Source organism: Strix uralensis, chromosome 16 (genome assembly GCF_047716275.1).
Source record: "Strix uralensis isolate ZFMK-TIS-50842 chromosome 16, bStrUra1, whole genome shotgun sequence".
In the NCBI taxonomy this organism is placed as follows: domain Eukaryota; kingdom Metazoa; phylum Chordata; class Aves; order Strigiformes; family Strigidae; genus Strix; species Strix uralensis.
In genome coordinates this window covers 4,082,037-4,103,909 of record NC_133987.1, presented here as the reverse complement: position 1 = coordinate 4,103,909, position 21,873 = coordinate 4,082,037, and the positions used below count along the sequence as shown (strand labels likewise).

General features: G+C 49.3%; 1 protein-coding gene and 1 long non-coding RNA gene across 8 annotated transcripts in view; one reads left to right on the top strand and one right to left on the bottom strand.

The window, feature by feature from the left end:
- ADCY9 (adenylate cyclase 9) overlaps positions 1-5,442 on the bottom strand; it is a 95,813-nt gene extending 90,371 nt beyond the window's left edge. For 2 of the 4 annotated variants that reach the window (XM_074886384.1, XM_074886386.1), the window contains exon 1: positions 3,324-5,442. In XM_074886384.1, coding sequence (XP_074742485.1) covers positions 3,324-5,022 — 1,699 coding nt within the window. In that variant the 5' untranslated portion in view covers positions 5,023-5,442. The remainder of the gene's footprint in view (positions 1-3,323) is intronic. The other 2 variants (XM_074886387.1, XM_074886385.1) reach the window with 2 other exon arrangements.
- Positions 5,443-6,008: 566 nt separating this feature from the next.
- Positions 6,009-16,135, top strand: LOC141950811 (uncharacterized). Of its 4 annotated transcripts, none has more exons than XR_012631172.1 (5): positions 6,009-6,547; positions 6,693-6,801; positions 12,138-12,308; positions 12,811-13,207; positions 14,614-15,934. It is a non-coding gene; the product is annotated as an uncharacterized LOC141950811 (long non-coding RNA). The 4 variants fall into 4 exon arrangements; XR_012631173.1 differs by adding an exon at positions 15,964-16,135 and having other exon boundaries at positions 6,013-6,547; positions 12,138-13,207; positions 14,614-15,457; XR_012631170.1 differs by having other exon boundaries at positions 12,138-13,207.
- Positions 16,136-21,873: the final 5,738 nt, after the last annotated feature.

Sequence of the window (21,873 nt, the reverse complement as noted above, 5' to 3'; positions counted from 1 at the left end):
TCCTTAATTCAGAAGTCAGAAACAGGAGGGAACATACCAGGGCCCCACTTCTTGCGATAAGAAACCAAGGAAGCAAAGGAAGACGAAAAGATATTTCCATCCTAAGATTTCAGTGAACCACAAAACAGCACGGGGAAAGAGAAATTTAGTTTTGCCTCATCTATTCCGAGAAAAGGAAAGCAGCACTAGGACAACTCAGGGTACACTTACATTAGTATTTCAAACGAAATGGGGAGCATGGTTTTGAAGCAGTTTGCCCAATTCACTCCCATGTACCCTGCCTTGGTGCACACTGGAGAGCTGTGCCTCGAGTCCTTCTGGGTGAACTGAGCCAAAAGACTTGCTCCAGGAGCACGCTTGATGTGCTCCAACCACAGAGGTACTTTTGTTCAAAGACCCAGTCCAAAACTAGTCTTAGGCAGAAGTCCTGAAATGTGCATAACGTGGACACTGAGTCCTCAGCACCTCCTATTTTGCTCTATAAAGAGTTTACTTGAGCATGTTGACTTAGCCTCAGAAAGATAACTATGGCTACTGCAGCAGCTCAGACAATTAAGAGATAATATACTAGACATACAACATAAAAAATAGGATATCATTAAGATACCAAAGGTTGAAAGGAAGCTGAGAAGTGAAGTACCGGTAGGAAAACAAAGCTTATGTCTGTTATCTCCACAGCACTTTCATACTTGAAAATCGAGTACGACATATGACATAATTAAACAACCACAACAAACTTCCTCTTCTCTATCACTACTATCAATGAATTCTCAGGGAAAATAGTAAAGCAAAGCTTGGCAGAGGACAATTAATTAAGAGGTGAAATCTCGGTTTCCTCTTAAATCTGAGAGCTGCTCCTTAACAAAACCCTCCCCTGCAGCAGGCTCTAGACGCCAGCCTGTGGCACTGCTGTTAAGACTGCTTTTATCATTGCCTTTTTTTTTTTTTTCCCTGATGCCATTTACCTATCAGCCAAGTAATCTGACTGCAGAACAAAGTACTGAGGAAACAGGAAAAAACCGGCAACCCTGCAGCATCCACCATGTGCCCCTGAGGGTCTGGGCATGGGAGGGAAAGGGACTACTACGCATGCCACAGACCTGCGGATAAAGGTGGCCATGGCAGAGGTCTGCTTGGTTCAAAAGTACACACAGACTCTGATTTCTATAACTATGTAAGACATTGATAAAAGATGGAAGCTAATTACAGTTCCACAACAACATACAGAAGGGGAAGGGGAAAGAACCCAACCCATATTCCTTGTTAAAGTAATTCTTACCACATGCTCCCGTTGCTTTCATAGCTAGGTTTCAGGATAAGAAGAGACCATTAAAATGTCAGTCCACAAAGCATACTTCATCTGATCTAGATTGCATTTCAGTTTGTTCATTTGTAGTGCCCTGGCTAAAGCAGGACCTGTGGAAGGCATTCAAAGGTGCAAAATCCGAACCACTGTACTGACAGGACACAGCAGCCTATGCCCTCTTGCAATAAATGTAACCAAGGACAGAACAGAAGTCTGAGAAAGACCATGAAAAAAGCCACTCCCAGCATGGGATATAATCGCTCTACACAGTGCTCTTGTGATGTCCTAGAAAATATAAACAAATAAATAAAAATATTTAAGAGCAGTATGGTCAGTCTCCACAAGTAAGTTCATGTCATTTTGTGATTAATGATATTGGGTACAGTTATAAATTTAGCAAAAATAGTTAATTACAATTGTTGCTGCAACACAGCCTTCACACTGCATCTGGCTGTAAAGGAGGACGGAAGAGGGAAATATCTCAGGGTTGTTTCTCTACAACCTATTCAATTTATTTTCAACCGAACAGCAAGACTCAGCTTAGAGTAATGGAGAAATTATGCCTGACCCTTTTTTTCTTGAAAGCACGCTTCCACTGAAATACATCACTGTCAACAGTTTTCAAAGAAATTAACTGAATTTGTATAACTAAACAGAAAGCCAAAGCCCAGGGACGCACATCTGCTTCAGCTCTACAGCTTCCAGCCACCAATGTCACTGTCGATATTTCTCCTCCCCGTAAGCCTCATTTCAGCCCTGTTGCCATATGCATGTGGACGGCTAGCTCACCAAAAATAAGTATTTGTGTCACATCAAAATAAGCACCTGCCACAGGCGAGCAGACTGCCATTACCGCTTCTACCACTGTTTTGCAACACTCTCCCCCCCCCCCCCGTCCTTACTCACTGACCTTTCTACAACCATCCTGGCCTCGTTCTGTATTTGTTGCAACGAGTATCTCTTTCCTCCATCACAATGCTGTCCTATGACTCCTTCAGTTTCTTCCACTCTGTTCCCCATGCTTACTTATAAAAACGGGTACGTTTATAAACAGAACAAATAAACTCACATAGCATAAGAGGGTTTGCAACATATTCCACTCCCATTTTGATTTGGCTGCTCCCCACCTTGGGCTACAAGCACTGCAGACAACCATACCTCTGCGAGACAAAGGCACAGCACTAAAGAGACACAGCTTTTACTAAAGAGACAATTAAACCCTCAGCACGTACAATCCTCCTGCACGCGTTTCCAAGTGCTGCTAGAAAGCAGTCAAGGGTTTCATTTCAAAATGAATACTCTGTAGAAAAAAGAAAATCGGACCCTTAGCCAAGCCATAAGAGGAACCGAAAGATCCCTCATTTTCTTTTCCGATGGGCAAATTTGCAGTTTCATCCCCAAATCTTTAGAGCTGCAGAAACCAGAGCATCTGCCAGCTCACTGAACCACCTGAGTAACTTTTTCCAGCCTAACTTCGAACTGTAACAACTTGCTATATCAAACTGCCAAATCTACAGTGCTCATTTCTTTCTGTGAATCCAGCTGTCATTTTTCCCAAATGCCTTCGCAGTCCCAACTCTCCCAATGCCAAAAAAAACTTTTCACAGATATACATAATTTTGCAAAACACATATGCTCTATGTATGGCACATGAAGTCAATTAACAAGTTTACTTACTGAATTAAAGGATGACACACAACAGTAAAACACAAACCTCTTGCAGACAGCAAACACATTAACCTTCTCCTCCCTATGATGTGATACTCTCACAAAGAGCGCTAAGGAGTTTTGAAGTCTAACTACTTTTTGAGTACCCCAGATCTTTCACACTTATCTCTGTAGCATCTTTTATTCTGTAATTCCCATGGTGTTTCTGATCACCAGCATGCGGAGTTAAATGTAGAACGTGTTCAATTTGCAAGTCAGCAAACACAAAACATGCACCAGGGAAAATATATTCCCTTATAAAAGAAAAAAAAAAAAAAGGCTGAGCACAAAAAAAAAAAAAAGCACGTACCTTTTAACTGGTCGGCTACCACGCTCTGTCCAACTCGCTCAATCACCCTTCCATCCTCCATTTCATAACGATCATCCAAGTATTTTGCAGTGGCTTCTGAAATATGGACTTTTCCAGCCACCCCGAGCTGCTCCATCAGATTGGCCAAATTGACATCATTGGACCACACATCGAACTTGAATCTCCTCATTCCCAAAATGCCACACAGGACTGTCCCAGTATGAACACCCACTCTCATGTTCACCATTTCTTTTTTCTCTTGGCAAAACTGCTCAATGGCTTTAATCATTCCTAAGCCCATCTCGATGCAGCAGTAAGCGTGATCTGCCCGGGGCTCTGGGCAGCCAGCTACGCAGTAGTAACAGTCTCCCAAAGTGCTTATCTTCTCACATTTAGTGTCCTCACACAGACGGTCAAAACGTCCAAAGAGGTCATTCAGGAGTCCCACCAGAGCGTGGGCAGATTTATTGGCGCTCATTTTTGTGAAGCCAACAATATCTGCGAACAAAATGCTCACTTGCTCTATCTGCTGCATTTTAAAGGGACGGAATATTATGGGGGTTTTCTGTATGGAGGGCTTCTTCTTCCTGTTTTTGGGGCTTGAGGTGGAATGACGTTTGATGGAGTTTTCACTTTCATCATCCCCCTGCTTCATTAAGTCATCGGCTATTATTCTTGGCATAACAGAATGAATCATCCTCTCTTTCAGGGCTTTTTCCACTTCCAAGTCTTTTCCATGCATGATGGATTGCCCCACTTTCAGGAATGTGCTTCTCGATCTGACTTCGGACATGATAAATAAATGAATACCGATGGCATGGATGCAGATGTGCAGGAAGGCTTTACTCAACAGCTCCCAGTAAACCGCACCGGTTCCGAGAGGTGTAAAACAGTTCTCATCGCGGAAGTGATAACCAAAGGTCTCAAAGAGGACCGAGTACGACAGTCCCAGAAACAAGCTTAAATACAAGGGTAAGTGCATCACCGTGTAAAGCAACAAGAGCACTTCAATACACATAGAAAAACTGCCTACTTGAGAAAGACAAGTGTCTGTGGGATCTGCCGGGGCAGTCTGATTGGACATGTCACCACTTCCTGAGATAGGTTTCAGAGTCTGGAACTGTGGAGCAAGAGTCAAAGCAAAAACCAGGAGGGTGAGTATCAGCGAAGTCCATACGTAATGGCGGGCGTAAGTCTTAGTGAAAGTGAACACAAAAAACACTACACATACCAAGAGGAAGCACAGAGCTGGCACCATGAAAACAATCAGTTTCTCTCTCATGTGTATGCCGAAGTAGATGCCCCAGAGAAGGCAGGCCACGCCGATGTAGAAGAGGGCATAGCGAAACCTGCGCTGGGTCTGCGGGAAGCATCTCTCCATGCAAGCCTCCTCTAGGTTGTTGGAGTCGAACTTGGGGTTCCACCACTTGGAAGAGGCCCTCTCGAAGAGCTGCGGCAGCTTCTTTGGCCGGCGGAGGCCGGGGCCGCTGCCGCCACCTCCGCCGGCTCGGCGGGTGCCCCCCGACTCCCCCGAGCTGCAGCTGGAGGAGATGCTGTACTTGCAGTGCTTGGAAGAGGAGCAGCCCTGGTGCTGCTTGGGGTTGATTTTCACCGTCACGCTGTTGCTGTCCCCGCTGGAGTCGCAGCTCACCTCGGTGCTGTGGTGATGCAGCAGCTGCTGGTGCGGTGGGGAAGCCATGTTGTCAATTCCTCCTGAAGAGCCCGCTCAGGAGTTGGGGCTCTCGGGCTGGGAAAGCCACCGGGCTCCTCGGAGAGTCGCCTCTAGTCTCCTCCCGCCGCCACCGCCGCCTGCGCGGAGGGGCGGCCGGGCAGCGCCGCGGCGTTCCGCCGCTCGCCGGGCTCAGCACGCAGGGCGCTGGGGCGCGGGCAGCCCCTCATAGTCCCCTCGCCTCGCACGCCTCCGCCGGCCGGGCAGGGCCGGGGCTGCCGCCCGCCGCTGGCCCCGCTCCCGCAGCCCTGCCGAGGCGCGGGGCGGGCGGCCGCTCGCTCAGTCCCGCGGGGAGGACGCCGGGCCCCCGCCGGGAGGGGACCGCTCCTCCATGTCGGCTGCAGCTGGCCGCGGCTTCCTCCCCGCGCCCGCCGGGCAGCGCTCCCCTCACGGCCGCCGCCAAGGGGCCGGCTCCCGCCGCGCCGCCCCCTCCCTCCCTCCCTCCCTCGCCCGCCCAGCCGGGACGGCACCGGCGGCCGCCCCCCGCCGGCCTGCGCGGGCCTCCCCGCCGCTCCCCGCCAACGGGGCCTTGGGCCCTCAGCCGCCCCGCGCTTTCCTGGCGCCGCGGGCAGCGCCCGGGCGAGACAGCGAGTACCCTGCGGCGCCCCTCAGCCCCGGCGCGGGGCTCGGCCGCTGCCTCCTCCTCCTCCTCCTCCTCCTCCTCGCCTGCCCGGGGCCGGTCCCGTCACCCCTCCCGGCGGGGTGGTGCCGCGCCGCCGCGGGGAGCTCCGTGCCCTGGCGGGGCCCGGCCCGCCCGCCTGCGCGCCGCCGTGTGAGGGGAGGGGAACCGCGCGGCGGGGGCGCGCTCAGGCGCGGGCGGCCGCCGCCACCATCTTCCTCACAGGGCTGGTGGGGGGGGAAGATTCGGGGGGGGGCTGCGGACGCGCGCCCCCTTCGGCCAATGGGGCGCGGCGCCGCGGCGGGAGCGCGCACCCACACACACACACCCCCGCCTGCCCGGCCTGAGGGGCGCGGGCCGGTCCCCTCCGGGACGCCCCGCCCGGCCCGCGCGCCCCTTCCCCTCAGGGCCGGAGCGGGAGTTGTCCCTCCGTGAGGCAGCGACGCCCCCTCGCCGCGGGCGGGGAGGGCTGACGGGGACAGGACTGTCCCCGCGCTGTCCCCGCGGCCGCCCGCCTTCCCCCCAGGCGAGGGGTCCCTCCGGCGGGTCCCGCCGCCGCTTTTAGGGCCGTGTTTGTTCGGGGGGGGCCGTTGGCACGGCTGACATTTGCCATGCGCAAACAACATGTACTTCAGCAAACAATTCAACCTTTCCGCATCCCCGCAGCCTGCTGGAAACTTGATGGGTTATTTTTCTCTTCTCCTCTTTCTTCGCTTGTTTATAACCGACGCTATCTCGCCTGCACGGCTCCCTCAATTTTATTATCTCTTCCTCCCAGATGGCCCGTGTCTTTCCCTCCTTTGCAGGGGTTTCTCTCGGCGCTTGTTTCAGCTCCTTCCCCTCCTCACAGCTCTCCATCCCTCACCCTGCTCACAGGTGATGTTCCCAAACGCTCCGGCCCACCAGTTTCTCCTCCTCCCGCGCCCCTCAGCCCCTGCTCTGCCTTGTCCGGTTTCTTCCTGCAGCCACCCGGGCCCTGAGGTGCCTCCCGCTTCCCTAAATCCCATTTACTGTTTTCCAGGTGAGCCTTTTCCAGCTGCCCACAAAGCACTCTGCTCCAGCTGCCCTTCCTCCAGCGGCGCTTCTTACCCAACAGCGAGTCCCTTCCCCTCTGAAGATGACACCGTTTGGTAAAACGCACTCACTTTTTTTTTTTTTTTAAATAGCAATAGAAAATATGTGGCCACACATTTACTGGAACTGAAACCTGTATTTTTTTCCATTTTCTCTGTAAAGATATTACTTATTGTGCAGCAACCATGCTGTAAAATCTGTTTTTATCATCATTATTATTATTTTGAAGAAATTTGTATTTTCTGATATACTCAAATACCAAAATAATCTATCATAAAAAAAGTCCAATCAATAGCGGTAATTGTTTTGGTTTTGCTATGACAGAGCTGTCTCTCGAATTCCAACTAATGGCGCAGCTGATCAATATTTTATAGCGAGTGCTGCTTACCATGCCACTCTTACATAAACATTGTTAGGAAGAAAGAAATCCCTTAGCTGACAGAGCAGAAGGGAAGGATGGCCTCCTGGGCTTGGCTATTAATTGATAAATTTACTAAGACTTCTTTGCAACCTTTTTATTGATTCTAAATGTACTTTAAGTTACATTTTTACTTCATAAAGGATGATGAATTTATTTAACCTGGAGGATTAAATAAGTGCAACAACTTCCAAGGATTCAAAGATATTGTAGAAAATTGGAGGGAAAAGGACAAAAGTTTTTTACCTCAATGGCAAAGAATTGAAGGTAAAACTACGTGTGTTTTTTAACTTTGTGGTGTAAACTTACAAGATTTATGTTGTTGTAGAGATTGGGTGATTTGAGAGGTGAGAGGTACTGAAATTCCAGCATAAATTTTTGTAGCCTTTCTTTGTATGATAGTATTGGCTTATTATCCTTACTCAGCTGCCAGTCTGGATCAGCTGCATTTCCTTAACACCCCTCCGAAAAGAGCTAAAATACGGGGGGGGAAAGAGGAAATTATTTAAGCCCTTATTATTTCTAAGTAAATCAGTATGTGGTTGAAAAGAACACCAGGGTATGTTTTCCTCCGGCTGAAGATGGGACTTTTCCTCTGGTTCCAAAAAAGTCATGATTTCCTTCAGTTCTTTGGTCGAGGGTGATTAAGAGTCCATGGGCAGTAAATAGGTAAAACATGTTTGCCTAGAGTGTAGGAAAAGTTGAAGCCCTTCGATTTGGTATTTATTACTGAAACTTGCTGGGGGAGGCTTTAGTTTTCACCTAAAATGAAGATGCGGGATGGTACCTTCATTCAGAATAAAACGCTGGGCGGTGGTTTGTGCGTGTAGAGCAGCCAGGGCGCGCAGGCGGCGGTTCAGGTGTGTGTGTGCTGCACAGAGAGTTCACGTGCACGAGTGGGCTCACGCGGCCAGAGGCCGCTCACGCGTTTCCCTGCGTGCACACAGAAGAGGGCGACGCTTCGGGCGGGGGGGGGTACGTGTGTGCAGGAGACGGAGGACAGGCAGGGGCAAAGCTCTGAGAAGCAAGAGAAGTGTGTTTTGTTCCCCCCGCGCTCAGTAAAGCGGGACTTTGTATGGTCTTAGAATAAACAGAATCACATCAAAGATACTGGCTACATCACAAGTTTTAACTGATTGACCCACATGATCCCAAACTTTGTCTGGCTACTAGTCAGAGACTGCTTTTGATCTCTGCTGATGAAGTAGTCTCCTCTTTCCCAGCTTTCGTCTACTGGTTTGAAGGACAGTGGAAGGGGACCGAAGAAGACATCTGGCTTGCCAAAACCCTCCTTTGGTAAGCTTCAGATCCTGGTTTCGAGACTGTTCAGAATCCTCGCTCCCCCGAGGAAGCTCCCACTAGGTTTGTTACTCGTAGACTCCCATCCTGCTCCTCCTTTTGATCTTTTGGGTGAAAGAGTCACCCAGCACTCACCAGCCCAGCCATTCCCCAGCTGCCTCTGTCACATACACTGCGTACGCAGCAGGGAGCACAGCTACCTTGGAGTCGCTTTTGTCAGCTCTGTGACGGCTGGGAAGGACCTAGTGCTGCCTCCCGAAAGACTGAATTTTTAAAATCCTTATGTCACGGACACTACTCTTTCACTTTGCTTTTATCGTGAAGATTTTTCTCTGTTGAATTCAAAAAGCAGATTAAATACATGTAAGCACTAATCAAGAAATGCCAATTATGCTTGGATTTATTTCAAGCGTGAGTAGAATTTGTCTTAGAGGGCAAGAAGTGGTTTGAAGTTGTATCTGTTATTTCCCCCCCTGCGTTCTGATCTGTTTTTATCCAGGAGGAGTTTAACCCCATGGAATATAATACCCTCAGGGTGTCCCTCTAAGGCAGAGTCTGTGTGGGTAATGTTTGTAGCATCCTTTACGGCAGATGCTTCCTCTTGCTCACTTTCTGAGCAACTCCAGTTAGCACATCTTGGTAGAGCTGGGAGCTACCACACCGTGTTGATTTTGAGTCCCGGGTTCATTTTAGTGTCTGGTAGCTTGCGGTTGTGCTGTTTTCCTGCAGAGATCTCCGACCACCCTTCCAAAATAGTCTGTGACTGGTTTCCTTTCTCAGAGCCCGAGTGAGAGGAAATATTTGACAGAGCAATAGCTGGGCAAATGTGTATCCTACTTGCACATTTCTTTTAACTTCTTGCCACTAAATATACATATTTAGTCTATAGAATTGAATTTACTTCCCTTCTCAGAGGCGCAGCTTTGTCAGCTCTAACGATCAGCTTTTGTTTGACGTTCATAATATTGTACTTCGTTTATCTGATGGAGCTGTGTGGAACTATTTAGGGGGGTTCTGAAGTGTGACAACCCACATGATGCTTTTTTAGACTCCACAAACCGCCTTCACGAGGCAGAAGAATATGACATGGGAACTGCTGGCTAGAACAATGGCGTATATTAATGCCAGTATAGTTGGTGGAGCTGGGGAGGAGGAATGCTGTTTAGAAGTTTGTGGCTTTTATTGTACGCTGTCAAAGGAAAACTTACAGCCTGAAAGGAAAGGCGTCCTGGATGCCATGGGTGGAGACTATTGATCCTGTCTGGCTCTGCAAACAGTATAAATATTGGAGGAAAATATGTTAAAACCTGTTTCATCCATCCACAGACAGAAAGGCTCAAGGGAGACAGCCCAGAATCCACATTCCCTACTTTCCTACCTTAATAAATAGCAGGATCTCACTTTCTGACGAACTTCTGTGTCTGCATCCTTGCTGATGTGTGCAGCATTCACTACGAGCTTTGTTTTGAATCCTGGTAACCTCTAGGTGAAAGAACGCTTGTTATGGATTAAAAAAAACCAACAGCTTTTCTGAATTCTGTTCACAGACTAACGGGTAAACATTAGCAAATATTTTGGAGGATTGTTACTTCTCCATGGTTTTTCAAATTAGAAAAGTATCATGATGCTTATTTCACTTTTCCATAAAAGAAGAGCACAAGGATTACCTTTGACATCTTTTCCATATGAAGCCACGGAAGCTGAGTAAGTGGTGCATTCTTCTCACTTCCTCAGGGGAGCCAGGTTGGTTTCGTGTTCTGTATTTTCATCCTTCTGAAACTGCAGTTAAAATTATTCATATTACTGACACCATTTCATACCCAGATAAGATGCACAGATAAAATAAGCGAGTAAGCAGTGGAAGAGCTTTTTATGGGACTTGGACCTCCAGAGGAAGGATAAAACCTGGCCCAGCTGAGTGGGGATCACTGGGTTTTCCTTGCAGGCCATGTGGTCGTGGCCTTCTATGCTGAGAGCAGTGCAGACTGTACCATGTATTTGGCAAAATGTCTGCCACCAGGAGGTGGCTTCACTCAAATATACATTTCTGTAAGATGAAGACAAACTTAAAATTTATTGCTCATTCCATTCATAACCAGAAGTTCCCCTGGCTTGCCAAGCTGCTGAATCAGCTTGGGTACCTCACCCTTGAGTCAGCAAAGCCTGAAATAGAAACTTGCTCTGTTTCCGAAGAGAGGAAGTGCCACTGTTGTCTGCAAATACAGCCACATCTAACGTGCTTTTATAACTATGAACGCTCGGTGGAGGAACTTGCATGACACTCTGCTTCTTTAAAAAAAAAAAAAAAGCGTTTTCTTACTTGAAATAGGAGTGTTAGGATTGCTATGGATGGGGCTGTCTGGGCGTGGAAGCGCCAAGGAATAAACAGCAGGAGAACTGCACAAGCAGCAGTCATTGATGGCACTAGACCAGCCCAGCACCAGGCCCCCACTCCATCTACTTGCAGCTTCTCAGGACATTCAAATCAGGGAGACAAGGGACCGGCTAGAGCCAGGCTAAAGCAAAGGCTTAAGCCATTAAGAAATGATGACAAGAAGACAGGCTAGAAGCTATAAAACACTGATTGGAGATCAGCTACAGCAGCGCTCACCCGGGATTCCCAAAGGACAGTTGAGTCACTCTCACTGCCATGCTGTAACTCCGCTTTATAGCACAGCGTAAAATAGCAAAAAACAGTGAAAATGACCAACAGTTGTAGTCAAATAGTGGGAAGCGACACTGTAAAGTCATCAGCAGGACTTCCATGAGTAGGTGGAAGGCAGTGCAAAGGCATATAAAAATAGCCCCTATGTGATACAAATTAGGGAGGAGTTTCTGTGGGAAGATCCTGACGGAAAAGGGGAGTTCTCTTTTATGGGAGCCATAAAAGGACCCTCAGGACTGAGTTATTCTAAACTAGTCTAACCAGAACTAAGCTAGCCTAAACTATTCGTATAACCTTGCAGTCAAGTTTCCTCATAGGATTACACTCGGTACGGGATTTTCCTGCAGTACTATAGAGGAAACAATACGGATTTGGAAAAATTGTCATTTCTGCAATGGCTGTGAACATTGCAATGCACAATTTTACCATTTTCTGATTTTTGCAACAGTGCAGTTGCAAATTGCAACGCATTTTATATTTGGCGTTTTGGATTATTCCACCGAAAAGAGGTGGGGTTGCGACTTTACCGGCATAATTGCAGGCTTATGCAATCAGCTTGTGCACACGCCGCAGGTTTGGAAGAAAGACCTGCTGCAAATCCACAGAAAACCCTAGCTAGGGCATTGTCAGTGCAGCAAGGAATTACACAACGTAAAACTTCTGCTATGTGAGCACCAAGCCCTCTTTAAATTTAGGTTGTATAGGGAGAAGAGAATTGCTGTGGCGTTTTTGTGACTTGATCCCTTGTCTTTGCAATGGAAAGGTGACCTCGAGCGCTGCTGAGCTGCGAACGGATACGGTGAGAGCCATCGCTCTCTGAGCTGAGTAACAGAGCGTTCCCAACCGCATCCCCGAATAGATTCACTTTCTCTTCCCCTGGCTCAGGCTGTCACAGTGTATTTTAACTACAGATCTGTTATTCTGCACTGTGGGTGCCAGAATCATTTAAGAAAAATAACCCAGCTCGGTAATATTGGATTTTTGGTGATTTTCTTTTTTTTTTTCCCCAGAAAGGGTAGAAGAGAGCAGTCTTCTCAGCTATACCCGAGATGTCACCCGTGTGGCTGCAACTCCGATGCTGTCTAGGAATATAGATGACCCCCCACTACTCCAGCCAGAGCAGATATATCTGAGCAATTTAGCAATGATGTGACAAATGTGAAGTGGAAGGCATTGAGAAAGTATTATATAAATTTTTAGTTTGTATTTAAGATGGTTTCTACACACTTGTGTTCTATAAGCTCAGGAAAAGTACACTTTTCCTGTCTGCAAATCCAGGAACAAGTCATCATTTCAATTTATTGCTGTGGTGATAGGATTAACGCTTTGATGAGAAAAGAAAAAATCATACAGGGCAATTGGACCCCTGCCATGTTAGTGTGGCGACTGAAATCGGGGTGGCCCAACGCAGACCACTGATTATACTGCTAGCCGATATATTTAGCATTTGTACTGATTAAAAACTGATTTAATTCTAAACCGGTTGCTGCTGCACTTCACGCTTTATGACTTAAAGGTTTTATTTACACTGCACAAAGAAAAGACGCCAGTAAAAGATTATTGTTGAGGCTTCAGAATCAAGTACTTAAAAATTTCTAAAAGGTGACACCAATTTTTAGCATTTTGACACTCTTAAATAATATCCATGGAGTGCTTGATGCTGAGTATTCAGGACTTTTGCAGGGCTATCAATGGACCACGAGTGCAAAAAGAGCAGCGAACACCTTCCAAATAATCATGTTTAGAGCTGAACATGAATGCATGTTTCTGCCACGCGCCCAGCTCTGTTTCCAGGGAACAAGATGAGAAGAAAATGTTGCTGAAAACACTAATGCATAAGACTTTGGCAGAGATGGTTATCGCATCTCCTAGTCATTTTTACCTATGTTGCTGCCCTGACAACTGCGGTATATTATGGAAATAAAATGTGAAGTCACTCAGGTCTGGGTTCTGCTGTTTGTGGATGAGACAAACACATTAGATGCCTTTTGATAGAAGTAAGAGAAAATGCATGCTTCTGCAATGAAGGAGAAATATTGGAGCTGGGGTACTGAAAACACAGCAAATATTTGTTAAAAAGGTGAGCTGGGGACAAAACAAAGTGGCATATAGGATGTACTGAAAGGTCATTGAGGGAGAAATTCAGTTCAACCCAGCAATTATTGACTAGATGCAATCAGGATTTAGGAACGGGGCCCTAATCCTTTTATAATCCGGGAATCTCCTTGAACTGGGCGATGGGAGTACCAGCAGTCACCCTTGATAAGCAAAAATCAAATAACCCTCGTGCTTTGTGGCATGCACGAAACTCTTAATGACAGTCAGGAAAAACCATAACCCATCACAAGCTTTTTGGTAATTTTCCACCAAAGGTTTCCCCCGGGGTGCAGCTTTCAGAGGATCTGCGTGATCTGTACCTACAAGAACTGCTCAGAGGTTATGTTTTAGGTAGCTGAGTTATTGACCGAAGGATATCTCGAAAAGGGAATTTGGTGCAGACCAAGTTGGCTGCTGTGCTATATGTGTGACCCCATCTTGTCACCACATGCATGAAACTGCCCCACGTATTGTCTGTTAATTTGGTGAATTATTTCCTAGAACGCTTAGAAAACAAATCAAGGAGCTGAAATTGCCTCTCAGTATTTCTTCAGTCCAAACAAACAAACAAACAAGCAGATTGTGTGTCTTATGTGTCTAGTCAAAACATCTTGGTTATTAATATTAAACTCCTGGGTGCCTGGCAAACCTGCTCCTGAATAAGCTACAAAGCTGTATTATGGCTGAAAATACTTTAAAAAGTCATTCCACCACATGCAGCTGGTATTTCTGCAAGGTAGCAAGAGCAACCTCTGCTCTGCCCGGTGGGGACAGCCGTGCTGTGCGGCGGCGGATGCGCCGTCGCGCTGGTGTGCGGCGAACGTGCGGTGCCAGCGGCCGGCTCGTGTGCCCGCGCCTCGCTCGCCGCACTGGCTCGCCACCAGCCCGCCTGGGCCCCTGTGAGGACGCGTCTGCCAAAGGGTGCCACACGCTCCCGCGAATCCCTGCAGGGGCTGTGGGAGGCAGAGGCACGTGGCCGTACAGAGAGAAAAAGCTCCGACCGTAAACTGGGAAAGTGGGGGCTGAGAAGCAGATTTCTTGGGCCAAGTGGCTTTTTCCTGTCTGCTTATTTCTCCTCTTTTACCATCCTCATTTCAGTTCCTTCCCCAGCTTTAGCTCCATGGAAGAGCAGGGAAAATATTCTATTCCCCTTTCAGTGTCGTAACATATTTACTAAATCCCATTTTTTATAACCCAAATAATGATTTCCATGGTTTATTTTTTATCTGGACCATTTAAGCTCTTAATCTGGATCTCTTTCTTCCTTTTCTTGTCGCGCTCGGTTCAAACTCAAGGCCCACGCCGTAGCCCTTTAGAGGCAATTTGCCTTGAATGGAGGTGTGTTGAATTTTAACCAGGTTTTCATCCTGCCCCGTCTTCCCTTCACAGCCGTGCTGCTTAGACCGGGAGGCACCGAGTTTATCGCTTTGCTACAGCCTCAAACTTCTTCTTACAAGCCAGAAATGTGGGCAGGGCTCTCAGAGAGATTATCATCTTCCTAACCTCAGCCAGACTGCAAACTAGCCCGCAACCCACCTTCTTCCCCTAAACAAGCAGCGTGCTTCGCTAACCACGGAAACTTCGGCAACACGGAGTCGCTGCCTTGATTTTCCCAGCAAGGCGCGGCACGGCACGGCACGGCGGCGATGCTTTAGCACCATTCCTGGGTGGATGTCTCTCCCTTGGAAGGAACAGAGCTTCAGCCTGGAGCCCACCCCTGCTGCGTCGCTCAGCATCCTGGGAGAGGATGAACACGTAGAGTTTGGGGGCTGAGGTCTTATTTAAATTAAGCTGAAAAATTAACACCCCATTTATAGGAATAAAGGATGCTCCTGGTGCCTACAGATACTGCTTTATTTAGAAAAAGCAACCTAATCTATCCGACTGTGGTGGTAGAGGACCTTTATGTACAGCAGATAATAACTGTCTTTAATTAGCTTTATTTACACAGTAGATGTCAACGTTGAACTCTCTAAATTAAAAGGGCAGAATGTCCTTAGTGGAAAAAGTGATTTTTGAAGCCTAACAACTTAAAAACAGCAGGAAGGTTTTTGCTCAGGCTGCCTGGGGAGAAAAATCACCTTTGGCTCAACAAAACAGGAAGAATTTCAAGCCCACAGCAGAAGTTTTTCAAGAAACTAATGAAAATGGAGGATTGTAGTTTAAACTGTTTTGCAATCGCTGGCCTCAATCCTGCAGACACTTTTGAGACGTGCTTAACTTTATATACATGGTTAGTTTTGCTGACCTGTGCGGGATTATTTACATGTGTAGATATAAGTACATGCCTGAGTGTTTACAGAGTGGAGTTTAAACTACAGCATTTGTTACTGAAAAAAATGACATTATGTCAAGATCTCCATAATTGGCTCATTGAGATTCTTTATGTCAGGAAAAAAAAAGCTGAGAAATTCAGGAATTAAGATTCCCGAGGCACTCTCAGATCTGCTCCTTCATATGAATAAGATCTTTTTTTGTGCCAGATCATGGCATTGGGCCACAAAACTTATTTATCAGCTTTAAATAAAAACCCAACACCTTTATATAGTTTGAACCTACTGCTCATAGGATGATACTGTTTGCATTTCTTTCTGCTCTCTAATATATATCGAAGTTTAAAAAAGTATGTTTGGCCACTAGCTGAGACTGATATTTTTCCTCTCATCAATGGGAAGCAACTAATTGAAAAAAAAAATTATATTTCAATTATTTTTTTTAATTATTTTTTTAATATCATAGGACTATATTCTACCTGCCGTGAAGCGACTTATTGAAACCCCCTGAAACAGGAATAAATCACCTCTGCAAACTGGAGTTCTGCCGTTTATTGCCTTGTTTCTGTGCAGAAGCCAAACTGCCATTAAGCTGACTCACATTTTGGCATTTTGTGTTTATATACAAGATGACGATGTTTGCAAGCAATGGGAAAAAAAAAGTCGTTCATCGGCACTGCGGTCCTGGCAAAGTCTTTTTCTTCTCTGTGGCGGCGGCAGAGCCTGGGGACGTGGCCAGAGCCCCGGTCTGGCGCGGGGACTGTTGCTGTCGCTCTTTGCCGCCCGGCGCCGGGTGAAGCCGGGGCGTTCCTGCAATTCCCTGGGTTTCACCCCAGACCCACTCCTCGGCCATCACCGCCTGCTGCGTCCCCAGCTGTCCAGGCTCTGGGGCTGCCAGAGAGCCAGATCTACCCGAATTTAGGCACGCCTGGTGCTCCCCCATCCCTCCCCATCCACCCTGACCCTCTGACCCTGTGCAGTTCTGCCAGCATCCTTCGTGGCTCTGAAAAGCCACCTTCGGCTCTCAGGACACTTTTCGCTTGATCTTTGTCACACCACGTCCAAAATATTCAACATGGTATTCCTGGCACCAGTATCTTACTTGCCGTAGGGTTTATTTTCCCTCGCTGCCCCTCTTTATCTCCAAATCCCTCACCCTAAGTCTTATCTTGGATTTTTTTGCCTTTCCCCAGGCAATGTCAGGACTTTAAGGACCTGCTATGGAAGGGATGGGGATGCTGGCCACGCTGTTTCCAACCCGCCATGGCGTGGCATACCTAGCTCTATGTTGCTGTCACCCTGCTCTGTCTCTCCTGGCATTCCCGAGATTTTAACCGCAGCTTCTGGCCATGTCTCAGTCCTGTCAGTCCAGGGAAGAGGCAGAGGAGGGTGCCCCTTCATCCCCCGCCAGTGTAGCTCCTCTCAGTGTCCTCTGGCGAAGGCTGACCCATTGTCACCAGCCCCACATCCCACCCCACGGCATCCTGCCTTGTCCTTCACTGGGGAAGAACCACAGCTGGAATAACCCAGGTGGACACCTCCATGGGAAAACCCTCTCCCTGGATGTAATAACCATCCCACCGTTCTGCTTTGCCCCGTGATCACGCTTGTCAGCACGGCTCTGCCACAGACCTCGGGGCTGCACCAGCCCCTGTGAGATCAACAGCCAGGGCTGACACTTTGGGAGCGTTTGGCTGAGGTCAGTCGCCGTTGGCTGAAGCAGGAGCAGTTCTCAGCTGCTGAAAAACCCAGCCAGATCTGCTGCAAGGTGGAAACAAGTTAAACACTTTATGTCGGGGCAGTTGCAACCCTTCATCAAGCTGAAAGCACAGAGCATTCGGTTTTCTGCTGATGGAGAGGAGTGGGGCTCTGTGGGGATACCCAGAATTTCTCAACACTTCTTCAGAGTTTCTAAAATTCTTCAATTTTCTGCTTGAATGAGACAAAAAGATTTGTTGAAGCAGGATTAAATGTTTCGTCTGGGGGTGCTGGCAAGCATGGTGTGCCATGGCCCTGCCTATTCCCGGCATCCCTGTGGGATGTGGGGTCCGGCGGCACCTCCCAGCTGTGCTGTGCTCCTCTGGGTGACAGAGGCGAAGGGGCCGAGCTGGAGGGACCGCCTGGCTTCACGGTGCCAGCGGGGAGCCAGCACCCCTCCTGCCAGCACCCCTCCAGCCAGCACCCCGTCCCCAGGTCCCAGCAGCTCATCACAGTGTCAGCAGGTACCAAGAGCACCCGGCGCCTGGCAGCCTGGTGGGTTGAGGAGCCTCTCTGTGCTCCACTAATGATTTTACTGGGGCGCTTAGTGCTCATGTTCCCAGCTTTTCCGACAGGTCCCCTCCCTGGCAGAGCTTTAGCATTTAGCTCTGACTGGGTACGGCTTGTACCCTACCCCAGTGCAGGCTACAAAGGAGCAAAGGAGTGAAGAAAGCATCAGGGACCAACTAGGTGAGCAAGTACCCGGAGCACAGCCTTGATTTTAGTTGCGGCTGGGGCTGCAGCTGCAGCTGACATGAAATTTCCATGGGTTGCAATGGGTCAGAGGCAGCTGGAGCTGCTTTCCTCCCTGCTCGAGCCCCCGCCGTCGGGAGCTGCAGGCACGATTAAGAAGAAATAGCAACATATGGGTCATGGGAAGAGGGAAAACAGAAGTGCTTGGCCAGCCGAAGAGGAAATGGTGGGACACAGATGTCCATGGAAAGCTGAAGCCACTTACAGAGGATGCATTTACTCCTATTTCCTTCCACTATGGCTTAATTGCAATGTTTTTTAATGACAGGTAGGACAGGAGCTGGGCTTCTGCCTAAGCACTTCTCCGTCCTGCATAAAAGCTCTGAATTTAATATTAACAACAATTAATCACAGCTACCAGGAAGCAGCCAGCAGTGTTCCCTGCCCCCAGGATTCACATGCTCAGCCCCATTAATTCCCATCTCCAGGCAAACAGCACTGGAGGGTCACTGGGAAGCAAGGGGCTTCCCTATCCTGCTGAATTTGGGTTCAGAGTTGAAGTGGTGGTGGCACTGGCACGCCCTGCCCATCCTTTCTGACAATACGGGTGAATACGGGTGGTTTCGGACACTCTGTGTCTCCCCTGTGAGTAGGAAATGGCTGCTCACCATCAGCTCACCCACCCGTGTTTCATTTTCTCTCCCTGTGTCCCGAAAGACAGCTGGGATAATTCCAGGTCACAGCAGGCTGGCTGAGCTAGGTCAGATCTCAGGTTTGCCAGGACATTGCTGTATTTTTCCTGTTCTTGGTACCACAACTCCCTCTCTCATTAGTAGCACTAACTGCTCATTGCATATTTTGCATACATATATTAGTATTTCAGAACAGCTCATTTTTGCATCCTGTAATTAAATGACCACTAATGAACACGCTGTATAAGGAGCAGCCAAATGAGATAACCCGTGCGGGACTGCTGGGCATATATATAATAATTGCATGGGAATTCACTATAACATACACCGAACTGCCTCCTGTGCTGCACAGGTTCTTGCCCAGGAGAAGGCAACGTGCGAGCACCCAGCAATCTCTTCGGTTTCCCCTCTGCTTCAAGGGACGCCCCTAGGTCCTGGCCCACCACCCGCTTCCCTCTTACCTCTTTCATTTCCAGCATCCAAAAGAGTTTCTCGGTTGAACCACCCACCACCAGCCCTCCACCCCCCCATTCTGCAGCGGTTACATTTTCTGGACACTCCATGGGGCAAAAAAATCCTTCCCAGGGCTCCAGGCTGCCCCGGCTACTCTGCCTCTTGCCCTGAATGTCACCCAGACATGCTAAAGCAAACGGTGACCTGTTGGGGCCAATATCCCTCTCTCTCAAGCAGCTGATCCTTTGGGGCATCACTGGTCCCTAGCCTGAGGCTCTTCCCAAGGCGGGCATGCCCAGTGGTGGATCTGCTCCCCATCCTTCACCCTGTCTCCACCAGGAAGGGCTGATGTCATGCAAATCCCAGTTCTGGGTCCAAACCCCTTTGCAGCTTGTGATCCTCCTCCCATGGGTATCCACTGAGGGAAATGTCCCCAAAGCACCTGGACTCTTCAAGGCTTTACTTCCCCTCCTGATTCAGTGTTCTGCACATGTACGTCTTAGGTAAAATGTATAGATTTTGGGGCTCTCTGCAAACATAAACTGGCTGTAGTACTCTGACTTGAGGTGGAGGATGTGCGGCCGATATGACCTGAAGCCACATGCTGCACATCGATGCTTAATGTTGAAACTCTTCCAACTCCGAGCAGCGAAGTGGTGATGAAACCTGGGGCCTGAAGGCTGGGGATGGTGTGAGCCAGGGTGCCCTCTGGGCCGCAGAAAGCTTGAAAGTCCTAAAAAGGAGGGACTTCCATGACAGGAGTGTTATTTGCTCCGGGATCCATAAACAGTGGCTTGAGCTAGTGAGGTGAGCTGCTGCCAGTGGGGTGGGTGCAGCGGGGAGGGCACCAACCCCAGCACTGTGCTGGACACCCGGGCGGGCAGATTTTGGGGGCCACCTGGGAAGGCAGCGCGAGTGGCTTCATAAACATGCCACGTCCACTAGGGTCTTGCAATTGCAGCATGGGGCATTTCGGGGCAAGGCTTGGTGGGGTTTTGGCCCCAGCATCGGGTGCAGGGGGACAGGAGGGGACAGGTTGGATGGAGATGGTGGCACAGGGAGACCTCCACTGTGCTGCAGGTGGAGCAGCAGGGCTCCCCCTGGCTCCCAGCAGACCTTTACAGAGGTTTTAAGTCCTTTCCCTATGAAAGGGGCAATGAATCCCCACGTTCCCTATATGCAGTCGCTGCTACCGAAAGGCATGTGCTCTGCCACAGAGTGCTTCTGGCTGCACAGGTGCGGAGCTTGGCTCATGACTGCAAGAATCTCTGGCCTTGAGCTCACAGCAAGAAAAACCAATCTGCTCAGGCATCCCCTCCTTGTCTCTCCCTGCAATGTGCAGTGTGATGCCTATAAAAACCCAGAAATCAAATTGACATAATCACAAATGAGCCACAGGGATATGGAATATTTTCATCCTTGAAAGACAGTGATGCTGCCGAGGCGTTGACATTGTGGAGGGCAACCAAAGGGGACTGTAAACCCCTTGGCTTGTGTTTGAGTATTGGCAATGCCACTGCTGGGCTCTGGGAAACCTTTGGGAAACCTGCTCGAGGCTCCTGTTGGCGGGAGCACCCTGGACACAGGCAGGATCTGGCCACCGCTGGGCTCTCAGCAGCACCAGTGGCTCTTCCCCAGCGATGTCTCTAAGATAAATGTTTCTCTTTTCCATCCAAGAGATACAGCAGAGCTGCTGCCAGCACCATGTCTCAGTGGAATCAGTTTTCGTTCTGCCAGGAGCGTTACCGGCTCATGATTCACATCTTTACAGCAGCTTTGGAAGGAAAATGTGCTTCTCACCAGGCAGACCTTCACGCACATTGAGATGCCACAGTTTTTCCAGACTTTCCAAAGCAAGCCACAGCCAAGTGAGACATTCCTTCTCCTCTTCCAGCTTTCTTGGAACAACCTTCTTTGATTAGTGAGTGAGACAGATAGTTGGAAAGACAGACAGACAGATAGGCCAGGCAGTAGGGTTATAATAAGCAGTTTGCATGAGCCCCAGCCTCTGATGGGGTGGTGCCTCCATCCGCCTCTTGCTGGGAGACTGCTGAGAGTCCCTGCTGTTTGCTGCGGTCCCCAACCCCCTGGTCCTCCTCCATGGTCCCCAAATCTTTGTCCTCCTCCATGGACCCCAACCTCCTGTCCTCCTCCATGGTCCCTGACCCTCTGCCCTCCTCCTTGGCCCTCAAGCTCCTGCCCTCTGCTGTGGACCTGAACCCTCTGCCTCCCTCCATGGTCCTGGACCCCCTGCCCCCTGCAGTGGTCCCCAACCCCCTGCCTCCTGCCACAGTCCCCAATCCCCTTCCCTCCACCATGGACCTGGAGCCGAGTGGTGCAGGCTCTGGTCTGCAGCACTGCTCCTGCCCAGCTGTGGGTGCCTTCGACGTCAGGAAGAGGACAGAGGCCACATCCAGCGCTGCAGGGCTCAGCCAGGGCATCCCTGCGGGGCTCTCCCCGAGGCAGCGGCCAGGGCTGGCTGGCTGACTGCAAACGTGATGCTGGAGGGAGGAGAAGCAGCAGCCGCACAGAGCATCCCTGCATGCTGCCGGCCCACCCTGCCGCCGAGGCTGAGTCACGGGGCGGCGTGCCTGCCATGGCGCGCGTGGGCCCACGGCCGTGACTCAGCCCCACGGCTGCCAGCGCTCACCGCCAGCCCCGCGGCTCCTGCTTCTCCTGGGGCTTTGTGTCGGAGCCCCCGCGAGTGAATCAGAGCCAGCTTTGTGCCGGGCCCCGGGGGACTGTGGTCCCCAGGGTGGAGGGGAGGGTTGGCTTTTCTC